The sequence below is a fragment of the Schistocerca americana genome, chromosome X (assembly GCF_021461395.2).
Source record: "Schistocerca americana isolate TAMUIC-IGC-003095 chromosome X, iqSchAmer2.1, whole genome shotgun sequence".
Lineage (NCBI taxonomy): Eukaryota > Metazoa > Arthropoda > Insecta > Orthoptera > Acrididae > Schistocerca > Schistocerca americana.
In genome coordinates, this window is record NC_060130.1 from 825,194,729 (window position 1) to 825,214,097 (window position 19,369).

General features: G+C 37.2%; 1 protein-coding gene across 2 annotated transcripts in view; it reads left to right on the top strand.

The window, feature by feature from the left end:
• The window catches only part of LOC124555100 (ras-like GTP-binding protein Rho1), a 60,024-nt gene extending 40,884 nt beyond the window's left edge, over positions 1–19,140 (top strand). For both annotated transcript variants that reach the window (XM_047128897.1, XM_047128898.1), the window contains 4 exons: positions 13,596–13,756; positions 16,060–16,260; positions 17,672–17,854; positions 18,100–19,140. In XM_047128897.1, the coding sequence (XP_046984853.1) occupies positions 13,596–13,756; positions 16,060–16,260; positions 17,672–17,854; positions 18,100–18,138 (584 nt within the window). In that variant the 3' untranslated portion in view covers positions 18,139–19,140. The remainder of the gene's footprint in view (positions 1–13,595; positions 13,757–16,059; positions 16,261–17,671; positions 17,855–18,099) is intronic.
• Positions 19,141–19,369: the final 229 nt, after the last annotated feature.

The following is a 19,369-nucleotide window of genomic DNA, read 5'->3' on the forward strand; positions in this document are numbered from 1 at the left end:
TCAAATCAATATAGTGAAAAGTTGAAAGTAGCTACAGAAGGATATTTGAAGGGATATGAGCCGTAAGAGTAGTTCGCAACCTTTAAAAGAGAATATTGGTCAACAGGTTTTAACAGTGTATATTACTTAAACTGCTAACAGTAGAATCATTCTGTGCCAAGTGATCTTGAGGTCCCTGCATGACCATTGTGGATCCTGATAAAATTTTGTATGAATATTTGCACATTTTCCTAAAAAAAAAAGATTGGTAGAGTTTTAATTTTGCCAATATAATTGTTTGACCCCACAGTGCAACTTTCAGTGGTGCACCCCCAAGTTTTCAGCAACTTTGAGATCCAATATCTCTGGCAGTATTTTCTTGAAAGAACTAGGTCATCCTGTACAACTTTTTGCACCCTCTTAAGCAAAATAATGGATTTCTTGAGCATTTTTAATAGTATAATTTGAAGCAAAATTGGCCAGAAAAATAGACCCTTTAAACACGAGATTTTAGCTTTTTGTATGTCTGGAAGTAATTGCGGGATAAACCTGAAATTTAGTGTTTAATAACTCACCAATACAATGTCATTCCCTACTGCTTCCCAGTAGTTTACAAATTGAGGGCAAAGTTGATGGTTTCTGTAAAAATGCCAGAAATGGCTATTTGTAGCCCATGTTTACAATAAAAAGTTCTCTGCAAACTCTTTTGAACTGTTTTCATTAAAAAGATTATGTTCTAAACCATCTAAATAACTATATTTGGTCTGGTACTCCAATTAAATCTGATATCTTTTATGTTCTACAATTTTTTTACTACTCTCTGGGGCAGGTAATATCAAAAGTCCTGATGCCTAGGAAGTGAGATAGTCAGAACAACTCACTCCAAAAAGGGATGTAAGTTGGCATGACTCATTGTGACATATTTGAGCCTGTTTGCCATAATAACTACAGTATCAAACTGGTTATAAACTTCAATATTTAACTGTGCATTGCCAAGGCACTGGACCATCATGATAACAAAATTGTTGCGTAACAGCTGCAACACACGTAATATAAGTTGCCTTAAAGTTTTACACCATTGTCTGCCTGACATTTTTTGGAAAGGGTTCGTGTTGTAGAGAATCTCGAGTATTGTGCTATGCTATTGATGTGCTATTTTGAATTCTGGTTTAAAGTGTAGCATATTTTGTGTCCACATAGTTTGTGAGGAACATTAGTGTACTGGTGGAAAAATTGTGTAAATGTGTTGCTGTTGCCCACGATGGTTTATCCACTGCTTGTTTCATTTAAAGTGAGAAAAAACTAGCATCGCCATCGTCTTAGGGACCCGCATGTAATAGATGTGCAAGAGCAGCCACGAGTAGATTTCCTTACCACAGGTTCCCAAACCTGATGATACATTTAAATGTTAGGGACCAAAGCTAGATGAGGTGCCTTTTAGAACCCTAAGCTTATGTTTCCTTCAAGCTGTTTGAATTTCTTATAGGTTGTAATTAATTTGCTATAGAATGTCATGAGAGAAACTCTATATACAGCTCGCAAATGATGTCACGGAGCATGTTGCAAGAGCTGCAAAATGTGCTGTTCTGGAACAGAGTACTTGTCACGTCTAGATAGCCAGTAAAATGGATTTTTTGGGCCATGTGAGTGCATAAATCTTGTTAAAGCATTCTTCCGCTCAACAGAAATATTGCCGACATCTCCAATCCTCCTCCACTTTTACATAAATACATGCAACATATTGTCGTGGCTGGAGGTGTGACATGATTTTCTGCCTTGGGAGCCCATTGATGACATTAAATTTGTTTGTTTTCAGTAGCGAAGAAGAAATTGAACAAAGGGAAGTATTACACGAAGAGAGGGTTTAAGATGGGCATACTCTAGCAGGAACTAGAAAAACCATCAGTTTTTTGCCAACTGATGAAGCAGTAATTCAGATAGGTGGAGTTTCAAATGTCACCTTTTCTGACTAAAATTAGTGACAGTAATAAAGTAGATATATTAACATTGCATCACCAGTCAGGACAGTATGCTGCATACATATATGAAAAGTAGTTATGGATTGGAAATATCAGTGAGACTTCCACTGAGTAGGATGCTTTAATAAGTGTTGTGTGGGTTCTGGATCAGTACATTGTTGCTGTTATTCCCGCACCCTCAATGACATAATTGGCCCAGCAGTATTGTTTCCCTCGTGATATTGTATAACAAATTTATGAATCGTGTAAAAAAAAATTAAAGTAGCTTGAAGGTAACAAAAGCATCCTAAAAGAGAAGTCTTCTAGCTTTGGCCTCTGACACTTAAGAAATGTACCATCAGCCTTGGGATCCTGTGGGGAAAAAAAACACCTGCTGCTGTCGGTTGCTCTGCTATGAGGCATGGCCCTTGTGGTGATGAGAATGCTGTGTTGCAGGAGCAAGCTTCCATGGACAATAGCATCACATTTATACAAGTTTTCATCAGTACACTAATGGTCCTCTTACACTGCAAACTAAGCGAAAGCAAAATATGCTTTACTTAAAACCAGAACTAAACTAGAATGTCATAGCTGTGTACAGTAAAGACATATTCAGAATTATCTATAACAGGATTTTTTCCAATAAAAATGTCAGGCAGACTGCTATGAACTTCACCCAAATTTACACAATGTAACAATGGTGTGGGACTTGAAGGCAGTTTTATACAATGTGTGTTGCAGCTGTTACACAAAAATTTAACTATCGTGATGTGCAGTGGATTGGTAATAAATTTAAATTCTGAAGCGTATAAAGCAGTTTGATTCTGTAGCCACTAAAGCAGGAAAAGAGGACAAAATGTCAGGATGTGTCTTTGACAAGACCCTCCTTGAAGTTTTTATAGTTCTTATGACTCACTTTCCAGTCATCACAATTTTCGATAATATCTTTCCCAGACAGTACTAAACAATTGTAGAACATAATAAAAAAAATAATAGAGATTTGAGTAAAAGTGGAATAGAGCATACTTTATATGCCCCTCACCTTATCTGCTTGCATTGCAAAACCAAATCCAACGACGTGGTCTTTCTAATGAAAATAGTTTAAGAAAGTTTACAGAAGACTTTATTTAAGTGGGTTACACCAACTTCTGGCATTTTTACAAAATCAATTACTTGGCCCTCAATTTGTAAACTATTTGGAGACAGTATGAGAATAAAATTGTGTATTCTAAAACCTTGTATTGGTAAGTTATGTGTGAAATTTCACGTTTATCCTGCTATTACTTCGAGATATAGAAAGCTGAATTTCACCTTCCGCTCCCCACCCCCACCCTGAGCACCTATTTTTTTGGCCTACTTTGCTTCAAATTAGCCGTATGAAAATTGCTCAAGAAATATTTTATTATTTCATTTAAGAGAGCTCAAAAAGTTGTAAAAGTTGGCCTAGTTCTGTTTCTTTTAAGGAAATATTGCCAGAGATATTGTCTCAAACTTGGCAAAAACTCTGGTGCACTTTACTGTAGGGTAAAACAAATCACTGCTGTTGGTGAAAGTAAACTTTACTAATACTTTCACAAAATTTCAGCAAAATTCATTATGGTCATGAGCGAACTTTCTCTGACATTTGACCACTCGGCGTGGAATGTCCCAGTGGTGTCATCGCCGCCCCCCCCCCCCCCCCCCCACCCAAAAAAAATAACTTGACACTGTTAGGAAGGATAGGAAATCTGAATATAGTGTACAAAAGTTGAAATTTCATAAAGGAACCTGTGATCTTCCAGGTTAGTCCCAGTCTGGTGTACAGTTTAAATTTGTTAGCAAGTTTCAAAACAGTTCCACACTTCACTGCAGAGTGAAAGATTCCTTCTAGAGTAAAAAATGTAATTGGAAGCTAAGAAAAGAGCTGCTTTTGTGATTACTTGTTGTAAAAGTGTTGATGGAAATATTCTGCATTTTTTATATTTTTAACATATTTTTATTGATGCTGTTCACTCAAAGGAATTTATTAGACATTTTCTTCATGGATAGTCTTAATTCTTCTATACAGTGTGGGCCTTAATGAACCATGAAACGTGTCGAGGGGATAGGGTTGGTGCTCCAGTTACCCCACTTTTAGGAACCAAACATTTTTGGCTTGAGTTGTGACCGTGCTTTGTGTGACTAATTTTTGTGCTGTGGTTCAAATTTTACAGAATGCATGGACGGAGACTGAATGCACTCAGTGTATCAGTTACATACATCGGCACATAAATAGTAATGATCAATTCATTGAGGTCTAGCTGTGATTTATTTTTGTTGTCTACATCATGAAGGGGCATAAAATGTGGCATCCTGAAGCTACACTTGTGTGGAGGCTCAGAGTACCAGATAATATCTATTAGCTGAGTTTTCTCTCGTTACCATATAACCCTTCTTTGTGTACCACTTATTTGTCAGCGTGGAACTGATGCTTTGTGAGAAGTTTTGTTCTTTCGAGCAATATTTGATGTTTTATGTATCTAATATAAATAATAGAAGTGTTCTACTGTGGCACTTAGTATTTTGCCTTGAGAATTTTCACATTTTTTTTTTTGTCACACCCTGTTTAAAATTATATGTAAAATAGGCATAATGTAGTTAATGTACACACTTTGTGGAATTACGATTTTGTGTGCTGCATGTTAGTCTTTGGCTTTCTACTAGCATGCTTTGGTGGCATGGATGAAATTGGAATTTTTGTTTTAGTGGTCAAACTGGTGCTGGGTAAGACTGTTACTGCCACTACCACCAAAAATTAAATTGCCCATAAATTACAACATGATAATGATAAATAAGATCATACACTTTTTCATATAAGTGAGTCTTGAAATTGAGGCACTGAATAATTTTACATGTGTGAGAAAATTTAATGATAATCTTTTTGTGGATATTTTGTTAAATTTTGGGTGACAGTGTTACTACACCTTTGAATTTAGCGTTACATTTTACACAAAGGTGGTTGTGTGAGTTGGTTAAAGATATTGGCTTCAGATCCAGGCACCTTTCAATGTATAGAACTTTCTTGAAAAACTTGTAAGCATATTGAGTATTTTCAGAAATTATTAGATATTTCAGGACAGGAGAGAGAATCTCAGACTTGGACTGTGTAAAACGAAGTCTGGACACAGTATAGTTACGTCCACTAGCAGAACTGTGTAACTTTATGAATGAAAAGGGCGTTCATAAATAATAAGTTGGTAGTGTGCAGCATATTTACCTGCTTGCAGCCAAACTCCTATGGAATAGTTGGCCATACAGTGGGCAAATGGTAATAGCAGATGGGACAGTTGTCACACTGCAGGAATGTAAGCTGTCTGCATCATTATCAGTGACATCAGCAGGACTACCAGAGATTGAAAAGACAATTGTTGTTATACTTCCAACTAAAAACCACATGGTATGCATTTTATTTGTACATTTTTTAAATATGTTTTCTGAATATGAACAGCTTCCCATTGTTTTTATATTTGTTTTCTGTGAACACTCTAGATCACTCGAGGACAGTCGAAAACGTAGTAAAAATGAACATTAAAAAATCGTAAAAATGTTAATATGCCATGCTAAAAAGTACTCTGGAATGTTCATAAAGTCTCCAGTACTCTTAAATCCATTGAAGTACCCAACAGTACCCTAATCTGAAGTAAAGTACTCCCCCAGTCACTTCTTTATATAACACCTAGAACATTCCAAAATACTCGAATGTTAAAAAAATGTGTGCAAAATAGATGGATGATGTCCCTGTGATCATCACAATGCCATAGTGACCACTTCACTTGTGTATCTCCAGAAACACAGCAGCTAACACTGCACAACCATTGTAGTACACAACAAGGAAACCAAGGGCAGTGCCTGACACAACTGGTGATTGGTGGTAAAAGGATCAACCTTTAAGTAGACAAATTTTAAATCTATACTAAGTCATCAAATTCTGAATGCAGCTGTGTTTAATTTAGTGACAGAAAACTTTCCTTCCTTTTCACTACATTTTATATTCGATTAACTTCCTCTATCACAATACTTTCTTGTGACCCACATTTATCATCTTGTTGTTTGGTGAGTAGACACACAAACAATTTGGGTTTTCCATTCTTAGAGCAAGCTACATATAACTAATAGTGAGAAGAGCATGATTCTTTCTAATTAATACCAAAATATCTAAATGTTTGTCTTTTTGCCTTGTTCACACTGATTACTCAGAACCTTATGACCACCGATGTACTATAGATATAAACCAGCCCTGGTGATAGCAGCATTACCTGGAAATGAATGACTGCTAGTCAGACACAAACATGGTGCCTATTTTATTAGTATGTGTTGTCTGTGTGTAGAATGGGGAAGGTGCACAATCCCTTAACCACTAGCATTTCAGAAACTGCAAAACGTTTTGGGTGTTCGGGAATGCTGTGGTGTCATCAACATGTGACAAAAATAAGGTGAAACAACATCCAGACGTGGTGGGGTTAGGCAGCCACTCTTCATTACAGATGTCATAGTCTGGGCAGACTGGTAAAACAGGATAGCTGATGAACTGTTGCAGAACTAACATAAGACTTCATTTGCAGAACTAACATAAGACTTCATTGCTGGACAGAGTAAAAGTGTGTCTGAACACACATTGCACCAAACACTTGTAACAATGGGCCTCTGCAGCCAGTGATCCATGCATGTACCAATGTTAACACCACAACATCATCAACTGAAATATGCCCGTGACCATTGGCACTGGACGTTGGTGCAGTGGCAGTGTTGCATGGTCTAATGAATCCCGATACCTTCATCATGCTGATGGAAAGGTGCGAATCTGTCATCTTCCAGGGGAACAGCTCCATGCCGCCTGTACTGCAGGACAGAGACAAGCTGATGGTGGCTCCATTACGCTCTGGGGAACATGCATGTGAGCATCCATGCACCTGGTGGAGCTCGTGCAAGGTGCCCTGACTGCCAAGGAGTATTGTACATTGGTTGCAGACCACGTACACCCCTTTATGACGATCATGTTTCCTGATAGCAGTGGCATTTCTCCACAAGATTATTTGCCATGTCACAATGCCAGGAGTGTGATGGGAGGACACAGTGGTGAGTTTCATTTGATGTGCTGGTCCTCCAACTCTACAGATCTGAATCCGATCTAACACATCTGTGATGTGATTGAACATGGCATCAGAGTTCATTGTCCCCTTTTCAGAAATTTAGGGGAATTAGGTGACTTGTGCATAGTAGTGTGCCAACTCTCTCCAGAGACCCATCAAGGCTGCACTGCTTCCACGCCAAGACATGACCTTGCTGTCACCCTTGCCGAAGGTGGACGTACCGGCTATTACGTAGGTTGTCATAATGTTCTGGCTGATCAGTGTATAGTGATACTAAATGCTAATCATATTGAAAACTGCAGTCCTTGGAATTGAAATTGACATGGAAGTTCGGTAGAGATCAACATAATCTTCATAATAAATGCTGTTTTTCCTTTATTTTTTCCTGATATGATTGGTGTTTAAATTATATTGATTGATAGCTGTTTATTACCATTTCTTGTTGAGTTTACAAATTAATATTGTGAACTACATCATTATCATTAGTAAGTTCAGTTTGATGAGTTGCACAATCAATCGGGTGAGTGCCTTCACTAGTTTGGAAGAGTTTTCAACAAATGTTTTGCTTTCTTCATTGGAAAGTTGACCTCTCATATTTCTTCTTAGCTGTACTTACCTCATTTGAGGCCAAAGATGATTTCTTTAAGCATGCATTACTTTCATCTGTTGGAGTTGATATTGGAATAACTGCAACATTTGCGAAAATGCCCATAATGTGTAAATAATGTGCTTCCTATTAATTCCGTGTTACCTTGGAGATCTGAAACATTCTCGAATCTTCAGGAAAATTGTATAACATTCTCGAACATTGTCCAACACTGTCAAAGGAACGTTCTTTCCAGTCACGGCCACTTCAGTACTCGATTCCAAGCTGCTTCACTGTCTTCCCATCTTCCCACAAGAAGTCTATTGGTGTGATACCCTTCTTTTTTTTTTTACTTGTGTCTTTGAACCCAACCCCTGCAGATCCAAACGTAACTTACATAGTTAGGGGAAGGAGCACTACCATACCATGTAACCATGTGGGGATGTGAGAGACTGTAGCAGAGTTATAGCGGTATGCACAGTCAAAGCACGCATACATTATCATTGTGTGAACAAATTAATCTCATATCCTAATCTGAAAAAAGGGAGATCATGACTTAAAAAGTGAAATCTAATATGGGGTGGATAATCTTTCAAATAAGATAATAAAAGTTTGTACCAGTAGTATGTAATGGTTTTTAGTCACTTATGTAATGAGTCATTAATTCAGAGAATTTTACCAGTCAGATGCAAATAGGCCATTGTTTTGCCCCTCTATAAGATGGTTGACTCCACATTACTGTCCAGTGTCACCCCTTACACAATTTTTTGGATTTAAAAAAGGTCCACTCTACTGAAACAGCTATTTACACATTTACTGAGCACATGATAAAAAAAATCTTTAAATGGTAAAACATGTCACCACTCTGGATCTTCTGTAATGTATTGAAGGCATTTGGCTGTGTCAGTCATAAATTTTATTAGAGAAGTTAAGTTCCTAGGGGTTATGTAGTTCAGTAAGTGCATGATTTAGTGCCCATTTAAGAAACAGAATGCAAAAAGTTACCCTAAGCTGTTTGAGTAGTACAAAGACAGACACCACAATCCATATGGGGAGAAATTACAGCGGGAGCCCCACAAGGTATGATCATTGGCCGACTACTGTTGTTGTTTTATGCTAATGAGCTTGATTTTAGAGTTGGGGCAAAATCCGTTATGTTTGCAGATTACATAAGCATTGATGTGAAGCCAAGCAGAAAAGCATCAACAGGGAAAATAGTAAATGATTCTTTGTGAAAGGTACTGACTGGTTTTGCCCAAATGGGCTAGTATTAGAATTTGGAAAGAAAGCAATCCATCCAGTTTTGTATTGTCAAAAATATCCCCCCCACAAATTATAGAAACAAGAAATAATAAACATGTTAGAAATTATAAGTTCCTAGGTATGCAAATTGATGAAATCTTAAATCTGGAAAAAAACTGTAGTAGATTCGCTAAAACGTTTAGGCTCAGCTGATTTGCCATAAAAATACTTGCAAATTTTGGGGATAAAGAAGCCAGTAAGTTAAATATGTTAACTTATTTTCATTCATTGATGTGTTATGAGATAATATACTAGTCTGACTCCTCTGTTAGTGAAAAAATATTCATCAGACGAAAGAAAGCAATTACAGTTATTTTGTGGGATTCACACACATCCTGCAGGGATCTTATTAACCCATGAACTGTAAAAAGGGGGGGGGGGGTGTTACACTGCTACTGAACTCCACATTACTAATCCACATTTTATTCACAGTGTCATAATTTATAGAGTCTGTGTTAGTTAATCGTCATTATTAGATCTTCAGTGGTACACGATGTGATCGAGAGTATCAGGACACCTGGCTGAAAATGACTTTAAAGTTTGTGGTGCCCTCCATCAGTAATACTGGAATTCAATATGGTGTTGGCCCACCCGTAGCCTTGATGACAACTTCCACTCTCACAGTCATACCTTCAATCAGGTGCTGGAAGGTTTCCTGGGGAATGGAAGCCCATTCTTCACGGAGCGCTGCGCTGAGGAGAGGTATTGATGTCGGTCGGTGAGGCCTGGCACGAAGTTGGCATTCTAAAACATCTCAAAGGTGTTCTATAGGATTCAGGTCAGGACTCTGTGCAGGCCAGCCCATTACAGGGATGTTATTGTCATCTAACCACTCCTCCACAGCCCGTGCATTATGAACAGGTACTTGATATTATTGAAAGATCGAATCGCCATCCCCAAATTGCTCTTCAATAATGGGAAGCAAGAAGGTGTTTAAAACATCAATGTAGGCCTGTGCTGTGATAGAACCACGCAAAACAACAAAGGGTGCACAAGGGGCCCCCCCCCCCCTTCCTCCTCCATGAAAACACGACCACACCATAACACCACTGCCTCAGAATTTTACTGTTGGCACTACACACGCTGGCAGATGACAATCACCAGGCATTCGCCATACCCACACCCTGCCATTGGATCGGCACATTGCGTAGTGTGATTCGTCACTCCACACAACGTTTTTCCACTTTTCAGTTGTCCAATGTTTACACTCCTTAGATCATGCGAGGCGTCGTTTGGCATTTACTGGCATGATGTGTGGCTTATGAGCAGTTGCTTGACCATGAAATCAAATTTTTCTCACCTCCCTCCTAACTGTCATTGTACTTGCAGTGGATCCTCATGCAGTTTGGAGTTCCTGTTTGATGGTCTGGATAGATGTCTATTACACATTGCAATCCTCTTCAACTGTCAGTGGTCTGTCAGTCAGCAGATGAGGTCGGTCTGTACGCTTTTGTGCTGTATGTGTTCCTTCATTTCCACTTCACCATCACATTGGAAACAGTGGACCTAGGGATGTTTAGGAGTGTGGAAATCCCACATACGGACGTATGACGTCAGCAGCTCGTGGTCTTGTGGCAATCATTGCTGCCTCAGGATCACGGGGTCCCGGGTTTTATTCCTGGCCGGGTTGGGGATTTTCTCTGCCTGGAGGCTGGGTGTTTGTGTCGTCGTCGTTGTCAGTGCAGTTGAGTGCCCCACAAACCAATCATCAAACAGACGTACGACACAAGTGACACCCAATCACCTGACCACATTCAAAGTCCGTGAGTTCTGTGGAGCACCCTATTCTGTTTTCTCACGATGTCTAATGACTACTGAGGTCGCTGATATGGAGGACCTGGCAGCAGGTGGCAGTGCAATACACCTAATATGAAAAACATGTTTTTCAGGGTGTCCGGATTCTTTTGGTCACATGGTGTGTTTTATGTGCTAAATAAGTACAAAATATCCTATTTTTTAATACCCTACTGCAGTCATAATTTTGTGAGGGTTTAGTAATCTAGGGTTAAGAAGATGGGAATATTAACTACAGCATCACTGTACCGTTATTCACTTACAAAAGTTTGTGAACAGCAATCCACCTGAGTTTGAGAGTAATAGATATAGTAACACTTAAAGGAAAAATAATCAGCATTACTTTTTTATGAATCAAACATTGGAACAGAAAGGTGAAATATGCAGTTATAAAATTCTGTGACTGACTACCTTGGGAAATAAAGTCTGACAGGTAGCAGAAGTATTTTCAAATGTAAATTAAAGATCTTTCTCCTTAATGGGTCCTTCTATGCCAAGAGACCAAGCAAGGTGGTGCAGAGGTTAGCACACTGGGCTTGGATTTGGGAAGACAACAGTTCAAATCACTGTCCAGCCATCCAGATCTAAGTTTTCCATGATTTTCCTAAATCACAAGGTGAATGCCTGGATTGTTCATTTGAAAGGACACAGCTGATTTCCTTCCCTAATCAGAGCTTGTGCTCCATCTGTAATGACTTCGTTTTCAGTGTGACATTAAACACCAATTTTCCTTCCTTCCTTCCTTCCTTCCTTCCTTCTATGGCAAGCAGGAGTTTTAGTAATTCATACAGAAAAAAGTTTGAATGGCCAGCATGTGGTCATATATTTTTGTCGTCCTCGTTTTTTAATGTCTTCTGTTTGCTGGTTTTACAAATTCCAGAGCATAACATGTACCATGAATGAACTACAGAACATCTAACTTTTATATAGTACTAAATTCACAACTCAGTTGGTCTTACATCTATTATTTATACTGGATTGATAGTGAAAAGTGCATCTCTCACTATAGTTGGTCAGTCTCACTTTAATTTGCATAATTATGAACATGTATTACTAGTTTGTGTCAGAAGTCTGGAACTTCATGATTACTTGCCTCACAGATACAAGCACTTTGATCAAAGTCAGCACAACTTTCCTTTGGGCAGTTGTGGTGCAAAACAGTGCGCAACTTTATTCTTGAAAAATGTTACTGACAATGTCAGTCAGGCCGGCACCGTGTCTCTTGAAGTTCGAATGACTTTAAGTAGCTACACACTATTTTTCAGCAAATAAATTATACACACAGAATTATCCAACAAAAAGTGCAGTTGCAATAACCTATTGCATTATAAAGTCTTCAAAATAATGATGTGATGTGAAATGCTGGGAATGACTTGAGGAAGTGTTAGTGTAACAGATTTGTGGATTTTACAATAACTGTATTGGGAAAAATAAATAGTGTTAGTGAAGACAGACAGGAGCTATACTGCTTGGTATCTACATAAAGACGTAAAATAACTTACCTTAGTCCAAAACAGAGTCCATTATTCAGGAACACTCCCATTAAATAAATTGCCAGCAGTCTTTAAAAACTCTGTTTCAGATAAAGCACAGTTTAAACAGAATTTGAAAATCTTGCAACTCAAATATGCTAAAAAGCTTAACCCATCAAATTAGTCAAGTGTGAGTGAAAATATTTAGTTTGAGATTTTATTTTAGTATCACTGCATGTGTAAGTAATGATAATCTGCATGCTGTTTAAGAGAAATTGCTGAATATTTGTGATACAGATAACCAAATCTAAGGTAATAGTATTGTGTATGTTCCTTGCATGTGCATGACAGTTTATGTGGCCACTGCATGCCAGTTCTGTCACCCTGTATTTCATGTCTGTAGTTCTACCAAATGTGTCAACCCTGCACAAGTCTGTTTATGTGTGTTTCTCCAATTACTGTGCAGGCTAAAATGAAGGCAGAGTAATAACTTCAGTGATATGTTCTTAATTGATTCTAGCCTTAAGTCAAGATCTCTGTAGGCCTTTTTTCCCCTATTAACCATGCACAGGAAAAATATTGTCAATAACATACTCTTTTGTCTCATAAATGTGCTTAGAGTTAGGATCAGTGTGATTAATAGCATTAATATTTTTTTATGAAGGAAAAGATGAAATAGAGCAAAAGAACGTGTGCAATGGTAGTGGAAATAAGTGCAGTGTCTTAAATTTTTGAGCTTAAAACTTAATGCCTATTACACATTTGTGGTGCAATATATTTGTTAATCACATTAGTGTTTTACAAATGAAAGCACATTGTCTGTTAATTCGTTATATTAGCTCTTGCCAATAAAAAGTGTGACTCTAATAGAGTTAAAAACATAGGAATATACAAAACAATTATGCTAGTAAAGAATTCAGTTTTTCCTAAAGAATTGGGAACACTTTAAGAAATTAAGTATTATGATATGTACTTCAGTTTAGTGTTTCTTTCCTGGAATTTATAAACTGAGGTGTCTTCTGCATAATCCATACAGTCAAATGCCATATATCAACTTCTCTATAATATCAGATATCAAACAAATGTGAACCATTCATGTTTTTGAAGTGCAAGTTTTGTGATATGTGGAAGTGTTCATGTGGAAAAATTTAGTGGGGACTTCATGAGTATTTAATCATTGCCAGGGCCGAAAAGTTGCTGTTTAAGATTCTATCCTCTCTAAGTAAAAAAGTGATGTTTTAAGTTCCAAATCAAAAATATTGTAACAAGAATGCAAGTACTTATGCATGAGTTTTCAGTTAGTTATGGGGTGGTAGTTTCCTGCATTATTTGTACGGGGTATGATTAAATATTTACAAAAATCTTAACAGTAAGAGAATTATTTTAATATTTTCAGAATTTATGGCTGCCATCAGGAAAAAGTTGGTTATAGTTGGAGATGGTGCCTGTGGTAAAACTTGCCTTTTAATAGTGTTCAGTAAGGATCAATTCCCAGAAGTGTATGTGCCAACAGTTTTTGAGAATTATGTTGCAGATATTGAAGTGGATGGAAAGCAGGTGAGTAAATAAATATCACAGGGCTTTTGTTAAAGATTTCAGTGAACTGCAATCTGTTAGTTCTAGGCAATGCATATTAATAAAAGCTTAGTGTTGTCACATCTCTCCTTTCTTTTAAAAAATTAGTACTCTATGCCTTTTAATCTGTATTGTTTGTTGCACATAATGTGACAGAAATGTCTCACCAGCAGCACAATTTAGTGTAATATGAAAGTGTTCCTTGGCTCTCATTTGGAGGGCTTGGAATGTTTTTCCCCAACTAAGTTACGGAAATATTAAAACTCGAAGATTATTGCTAGCATTCTTCTTCATTCTGGGCCAGCAAAGTTCCATGAGCTTTGACTTGTTCCACTTGTTTGGCAGATCAGTTAAACTATAATCTGCAGAATAAACATCAAACGTAACCATGTTAATTCTTCTGTAAAGTATGTCTTCCGTATTGTGTTTTTCTGATATGCTCCACATTAATGAGGATTTTATTCCCCTGGGCGTATAGAAAGGACAACGTATCTAATATTGAAATATACGTATCGGACTGATTATTAGTGTGCAATCTCTTATGGTTTCATTGCAACAGGAATAATTATTATGCATGTAAACAACAGGGGAGTTCAATAAGTAATGCAGCACTTTTCTCTCAGCCAGTCTTTGTTTAAAAAATGCTTAATTTGTAGTGGGATATAGTGGATATTCCCACTTCAGCCTCCACAGTTTCATAAAATTCTGATAGGTGGTGGCACTATGCACAGCCTTCAAAATGGCCTCTGTAACGAAGGTGTGTTCCAAGCAGAGAACTGTCATTGAGGTTTTTTCCCGGAAATCCAGACGATCAGATACGAGGGCTATCCACAAAGTACATTACGTTTTGGAACTAAAAATAAAGTAAGTGTTGGAAATTTTTTTTATTATATACAGATGAAAGCCACACTTAAATACTACTTTTCTACATAGTTGCCATTTAAATTAAGGCACTTATTGTAGCGATGGACGAGCTTGGAAATTCCTTCGTCGTAAAATTCGACCGCCTGCACCTTCAACCACATGGCAACTGTCTTTTGGGACAGAAAAGATGTGATTTTTGTGAATTTCCTGGAAAGAGGCACTACAGTAAACTCTCAAAGGTATTGCCAAACTCTGCACAACCTCAGAAGAGCAATACAAAACAAGCTCAGGGGAAAGTTGGGCTCAAAGATCTTGCTGATTCACGACAACTCCCGGGCCCACACGGCAAATGCCACTCTTGAAGTTCTCGAATCTTTTAAGTGGGAGTTGTTTCCTCATCTGCCGTACAGTCCCGACCTGGCACCGAGCGACTTCCACTTATTCCCAGCAATGAAGAAGTGGTTGGCTATGCAGCGTTTTGATGACGACGCACAGCTTCAAGAAGAGGTAACCACGTGGTTGAAGGCGCAGGTGGCAGAATTTTACGACGAAGGAATTTCCAAGCTTGTCCATCGCTACGATAAGTGCCTTAATTTAAATGGCAACTATGTAGAAAAGTAGTATTTAAGTGTGGCTTTCATCTGTATATAATAAAAAAAATTCCAACACTTTATTTATTTTTAATTCCAAAACATAATATACTTTGTGGCTAGCCCTCGTATTTGTAGGTGTTTGCAGAATGTCTACAGAGGTGTGGCAGTGAACAAAAGCATGGTGAGTCATTGAGTGAGGCATCTGTCATCATCACAATGAAGTCACACACACCTGTCAAGTTTCCCCTGTTCCAGCCAGTTGCACACAGCTGTGACTCCTGCAGTGCTACCCTCAGGAAATTAAAGAAATGACTTGAGTGTGTTCATTAACACAAAAATGCAAATAATTACTTCTTCTCAATTACAGCACAAGGCCTCACACACGTCTGTGCACCTGTGAGGGGCTCACAAAACTTAATTGTACTGTTATGTCATACATGCTACAGCCCAGATCTTGCACCTTGAGACTTCCTTTTCTTTGGTCTGATGAAGGGTGCACTCTGTGGGAAGCAGTATGTGGATGATGGGGAGGTTATTGTTGCAGCAAGACTGTGGCTTTGTCGTTGACCAGTCGAGCTGTACCATGTGGGCAAACAGGCTCTCACACTAAGGTGATATAAGGCCTTCACATGAACAGAGATTATATTGCAAAATAGGGTTTTGTAGCCAGAAGGGTGGGGAATAATATGGTGTATTGTAATCCTGAATAAAGCCAACCTGTTTTCAGGAAAAGAAAGTGTTGCATTATTTGTGGAACACCCCTTGTTGTTGTTCATGAAAAGAGAACTTTTATATATTCCTTTGTTATGAACATCTCCTGAATTTCAGGTGGAGCTTGCACTTTGGGACACAGCAGGCCAAGAAGACTATGATCGCCTGAGACCACTTTCGTATCCAGATACTGATGTAATTCTGATGTGCTTCTCAATAGATTCACCAGATTCATTAGAAAATATTCCAGAAAAATGGACTCCAGAAGTAAAGCATTTTTGCCCAAATGTTCCAATAATTCTGGTTGGGAACAAAAAGGTCAGTTTGATTTGTGTTCTGTGTCAGTTCAATTTTTTAAATTTTCTACGTCATATAGGAGCAATTCAGATGTATTTCTTCTGCTTTTTATGATTTTGTTACAAATTTCTCACCACATTTGAAGTTACTTAGGAAGGTGCAAAGTATGGTATGCGTTGTTGGCAGAAGAGATGGTATTTTAAGTCCATTAAATTAACTAGCTGATACAACCCTAGTCGTATTTGAAATTCATATAGTTCCCATTCCAGTGTTGCCAGGGTGCCTGGGAAGTATCTTTGACTTGGGTGAACAAATATTTCAGAGGTCTTGCCTGACCAGTAAAGTATTGCTGAAGGTGACTTGTTCCATAATCTCAGAAACAAAGTAAATAATGCACTTGCTCAGCTGCTCTGTCTAAAGTTAGTTAGTTGTAAAGGAAAAAGAGATTCACAAATAAATTAATAAGCCAATACTATGAAAGACACAGATACATCACATCTGACATGTACATGTATTGTACAGTCTCATGTATGGGGCGTTAATATTATTGTGTTGCATACTCAGTGTGTTCTGATCAGAGAGGAGCAGGTGCATCATAAAAAGCTAAAATGCATTTGTAGTGTCCCTAATGGTACAAAATGTCATACATACTCATATTCAAACTGACATTAGTTTCCAGCAGTTTGTCATGAATCGGTTTTTGGCACTTAAATCTTCTGTTTCATCACAGTGCATTATGGCATTTACATTCAGCAAGATTGATAATTGACCCAACAAAGAAAATGGTGTCTGGTTGTGGCATTCGGATAACAGTGGTCTGTCACAGCAACCTGCAATTGCAGAAAACACTTAACAGATCAATTTGAAAAACACAAATGAAAGATTCCTTAACAAGGTATATGATAAAGCACTTTAAAGACTGTTAAATACAAATATTAATTATTACTGTCCTGCATTTTTCTCATTAATGACTAGCTTCCTATCCCCTTATTTAGGTAATATAAATTCTGATGAAGACTCCCTTAGTTTAGGAGTCAAAACGATGCTCAATTAGACCATAAAATCCATTGCTAATTTCACGGTTGCTGCACACAGCTATGTTTTAAAGTTGCACTTTGGTGTACTTAACTCATAAAGTGTGGGTGTGATCTTAGGAATAGACTCTTGTTACATGTAACTACGTAATGGGATAGGTAACATCTCAACATTAAAAAAACTGTAGGTGTAAAGGAAACTGAACATGATATGTAAGATCCTGCTGTTGTTTCTAGTATAGTGTCTTTTTTACAGCCTGTAGTAGTAACAAGTAATGGGCAGTGTTGTCGTCGTTGTTGTTGTTGTTAAGGATTTTATTTTGTGTAAAATAATTTGTACAATTATAAATTTGTGTTTAATTTACCTTCCTTACTATTTTTGCATTTTTTATTCAAAGGATTTGAGAAATGATCCCAATACAATAAAAGAGTTAGGCAAAATGAAGCAAGAACCTGTGAAACCAGAGGAGGGGAGGGCAATGGCAGAAAAAATCAGTGCCTTTGCATATCTTGAGTGTTCTGCAAAAAGCAAGGAAGGAGTTCGTGAAGTCTTTGAAACTGCTACGCGTGCTGCTTTGCAAGTAAGTTTAAGAGTAAATTGATGCTTAGATAGTTAAGATTGCCTTTTGTGCTTGTCAGTTAACAGACAGCAAGAGGTAACATTCTTGCAGAGCTTTCTTCATGAGCATGTTATTCACTGCTGATTGAAAGGTGAAATAGCTGACAATTCATATTAAAAAGTTCATGTGTACATGTGTACTAGGTTTAGATTTTAGCATTTAACGTAATTCTTCACTGTTACTGAGCTTGATCTCTCTCCTTCTAGGTGAAGAAAAAGAAGAGGGGACGATGTAGATTGCTTTAAACATCATATGTTACTTATGTACCAGTTAATTTGTCTGATAATCAGTAAGTACCTTGTATAGCATGGCAAAAATAACTAGAAAATTTATCGTAAAGAACATTTCAGCTATCAGTTCCAGGTGTCTTGGTTTGCCATACAAGACAATTCATTATTGCTTTACAGTTGGAGAAATACCATATACTAAAAATGATTTAGTTTTAAAACTTATGTATTTGTGTGATGACTTTACATTTTTGAGTATTTAGTTTTTGTATAGGGTGCCGATAAGTTGCATAAAAATTTAAAATCTCTTATTTTTTAAGTGATGTGTGGTCCATTTGAGTTTTGTGAACAGAATAGTAATGGCAGCTGTAACATACTGGCTGATAGGCTGAAAAAGTTTACAGCGTACAAAATTGTCCCTGTGCAACATTAATGAACTTGCATTCAGGTGCCTGATAATACCCTGCGAGCAAAGAAAGCGAGCAGTTTTATGTTGAATTCTCATTAGCACTGATTTAAAATAGTATGGATTATTCCTCCATTATTCATTTAGATATTTTTAAAGTAATTTTGAGCCCAATATTTTCATACGACATATCATTTCATTTTTAGATATTTATATCTGTACTGACATAAAGAACTGCTAGCAGAAAAAATGCTGGATGTTCCAAATGTTTGATATTTAATTCATTGAAGTGTAAGACATGTCTTTAAGTTTCTTTAATCAATAGTTGCAAAAAAAAAGTTTCAAAATTTTCTTTTAGTGGGATATCTATGTAACAGGTTTCAAAATTTTGTTTTAATGGTATATCTGTGTAACATAGTTAAATAATTCTTTGTATTTTGATTATACATAAATGGAGATATATATTATATATATATGCATATAAATATGTAAATGGTATATTCAGTCTAACAGCATTTTTGTGATCTAACTAAAATGTTGATAAAAGTAAGCATCTGTGTACTGTATGTGATTCTGTTCTGAGATTAGATGAAATAAAATTCATTCTGTTCCAATTGTTTTTTATTTCAAAATTGTTGTTATAATTGGATTTGCAGTTTGTCCTGCAGAAATGTTGTTACTGATTAATAGTAACAAATTGTAAGGAGCAAATGCCTACTAGCTGATCTTACAAGGTTAACGAGTCAACAAGAAAGTCGTTAAAAATTTGTTTTTTAAATATTCTGTCTATGCTGTCTGTGATGGCCCCATCAACAAACTTGCAACATGGTTTGGTTTAATTTG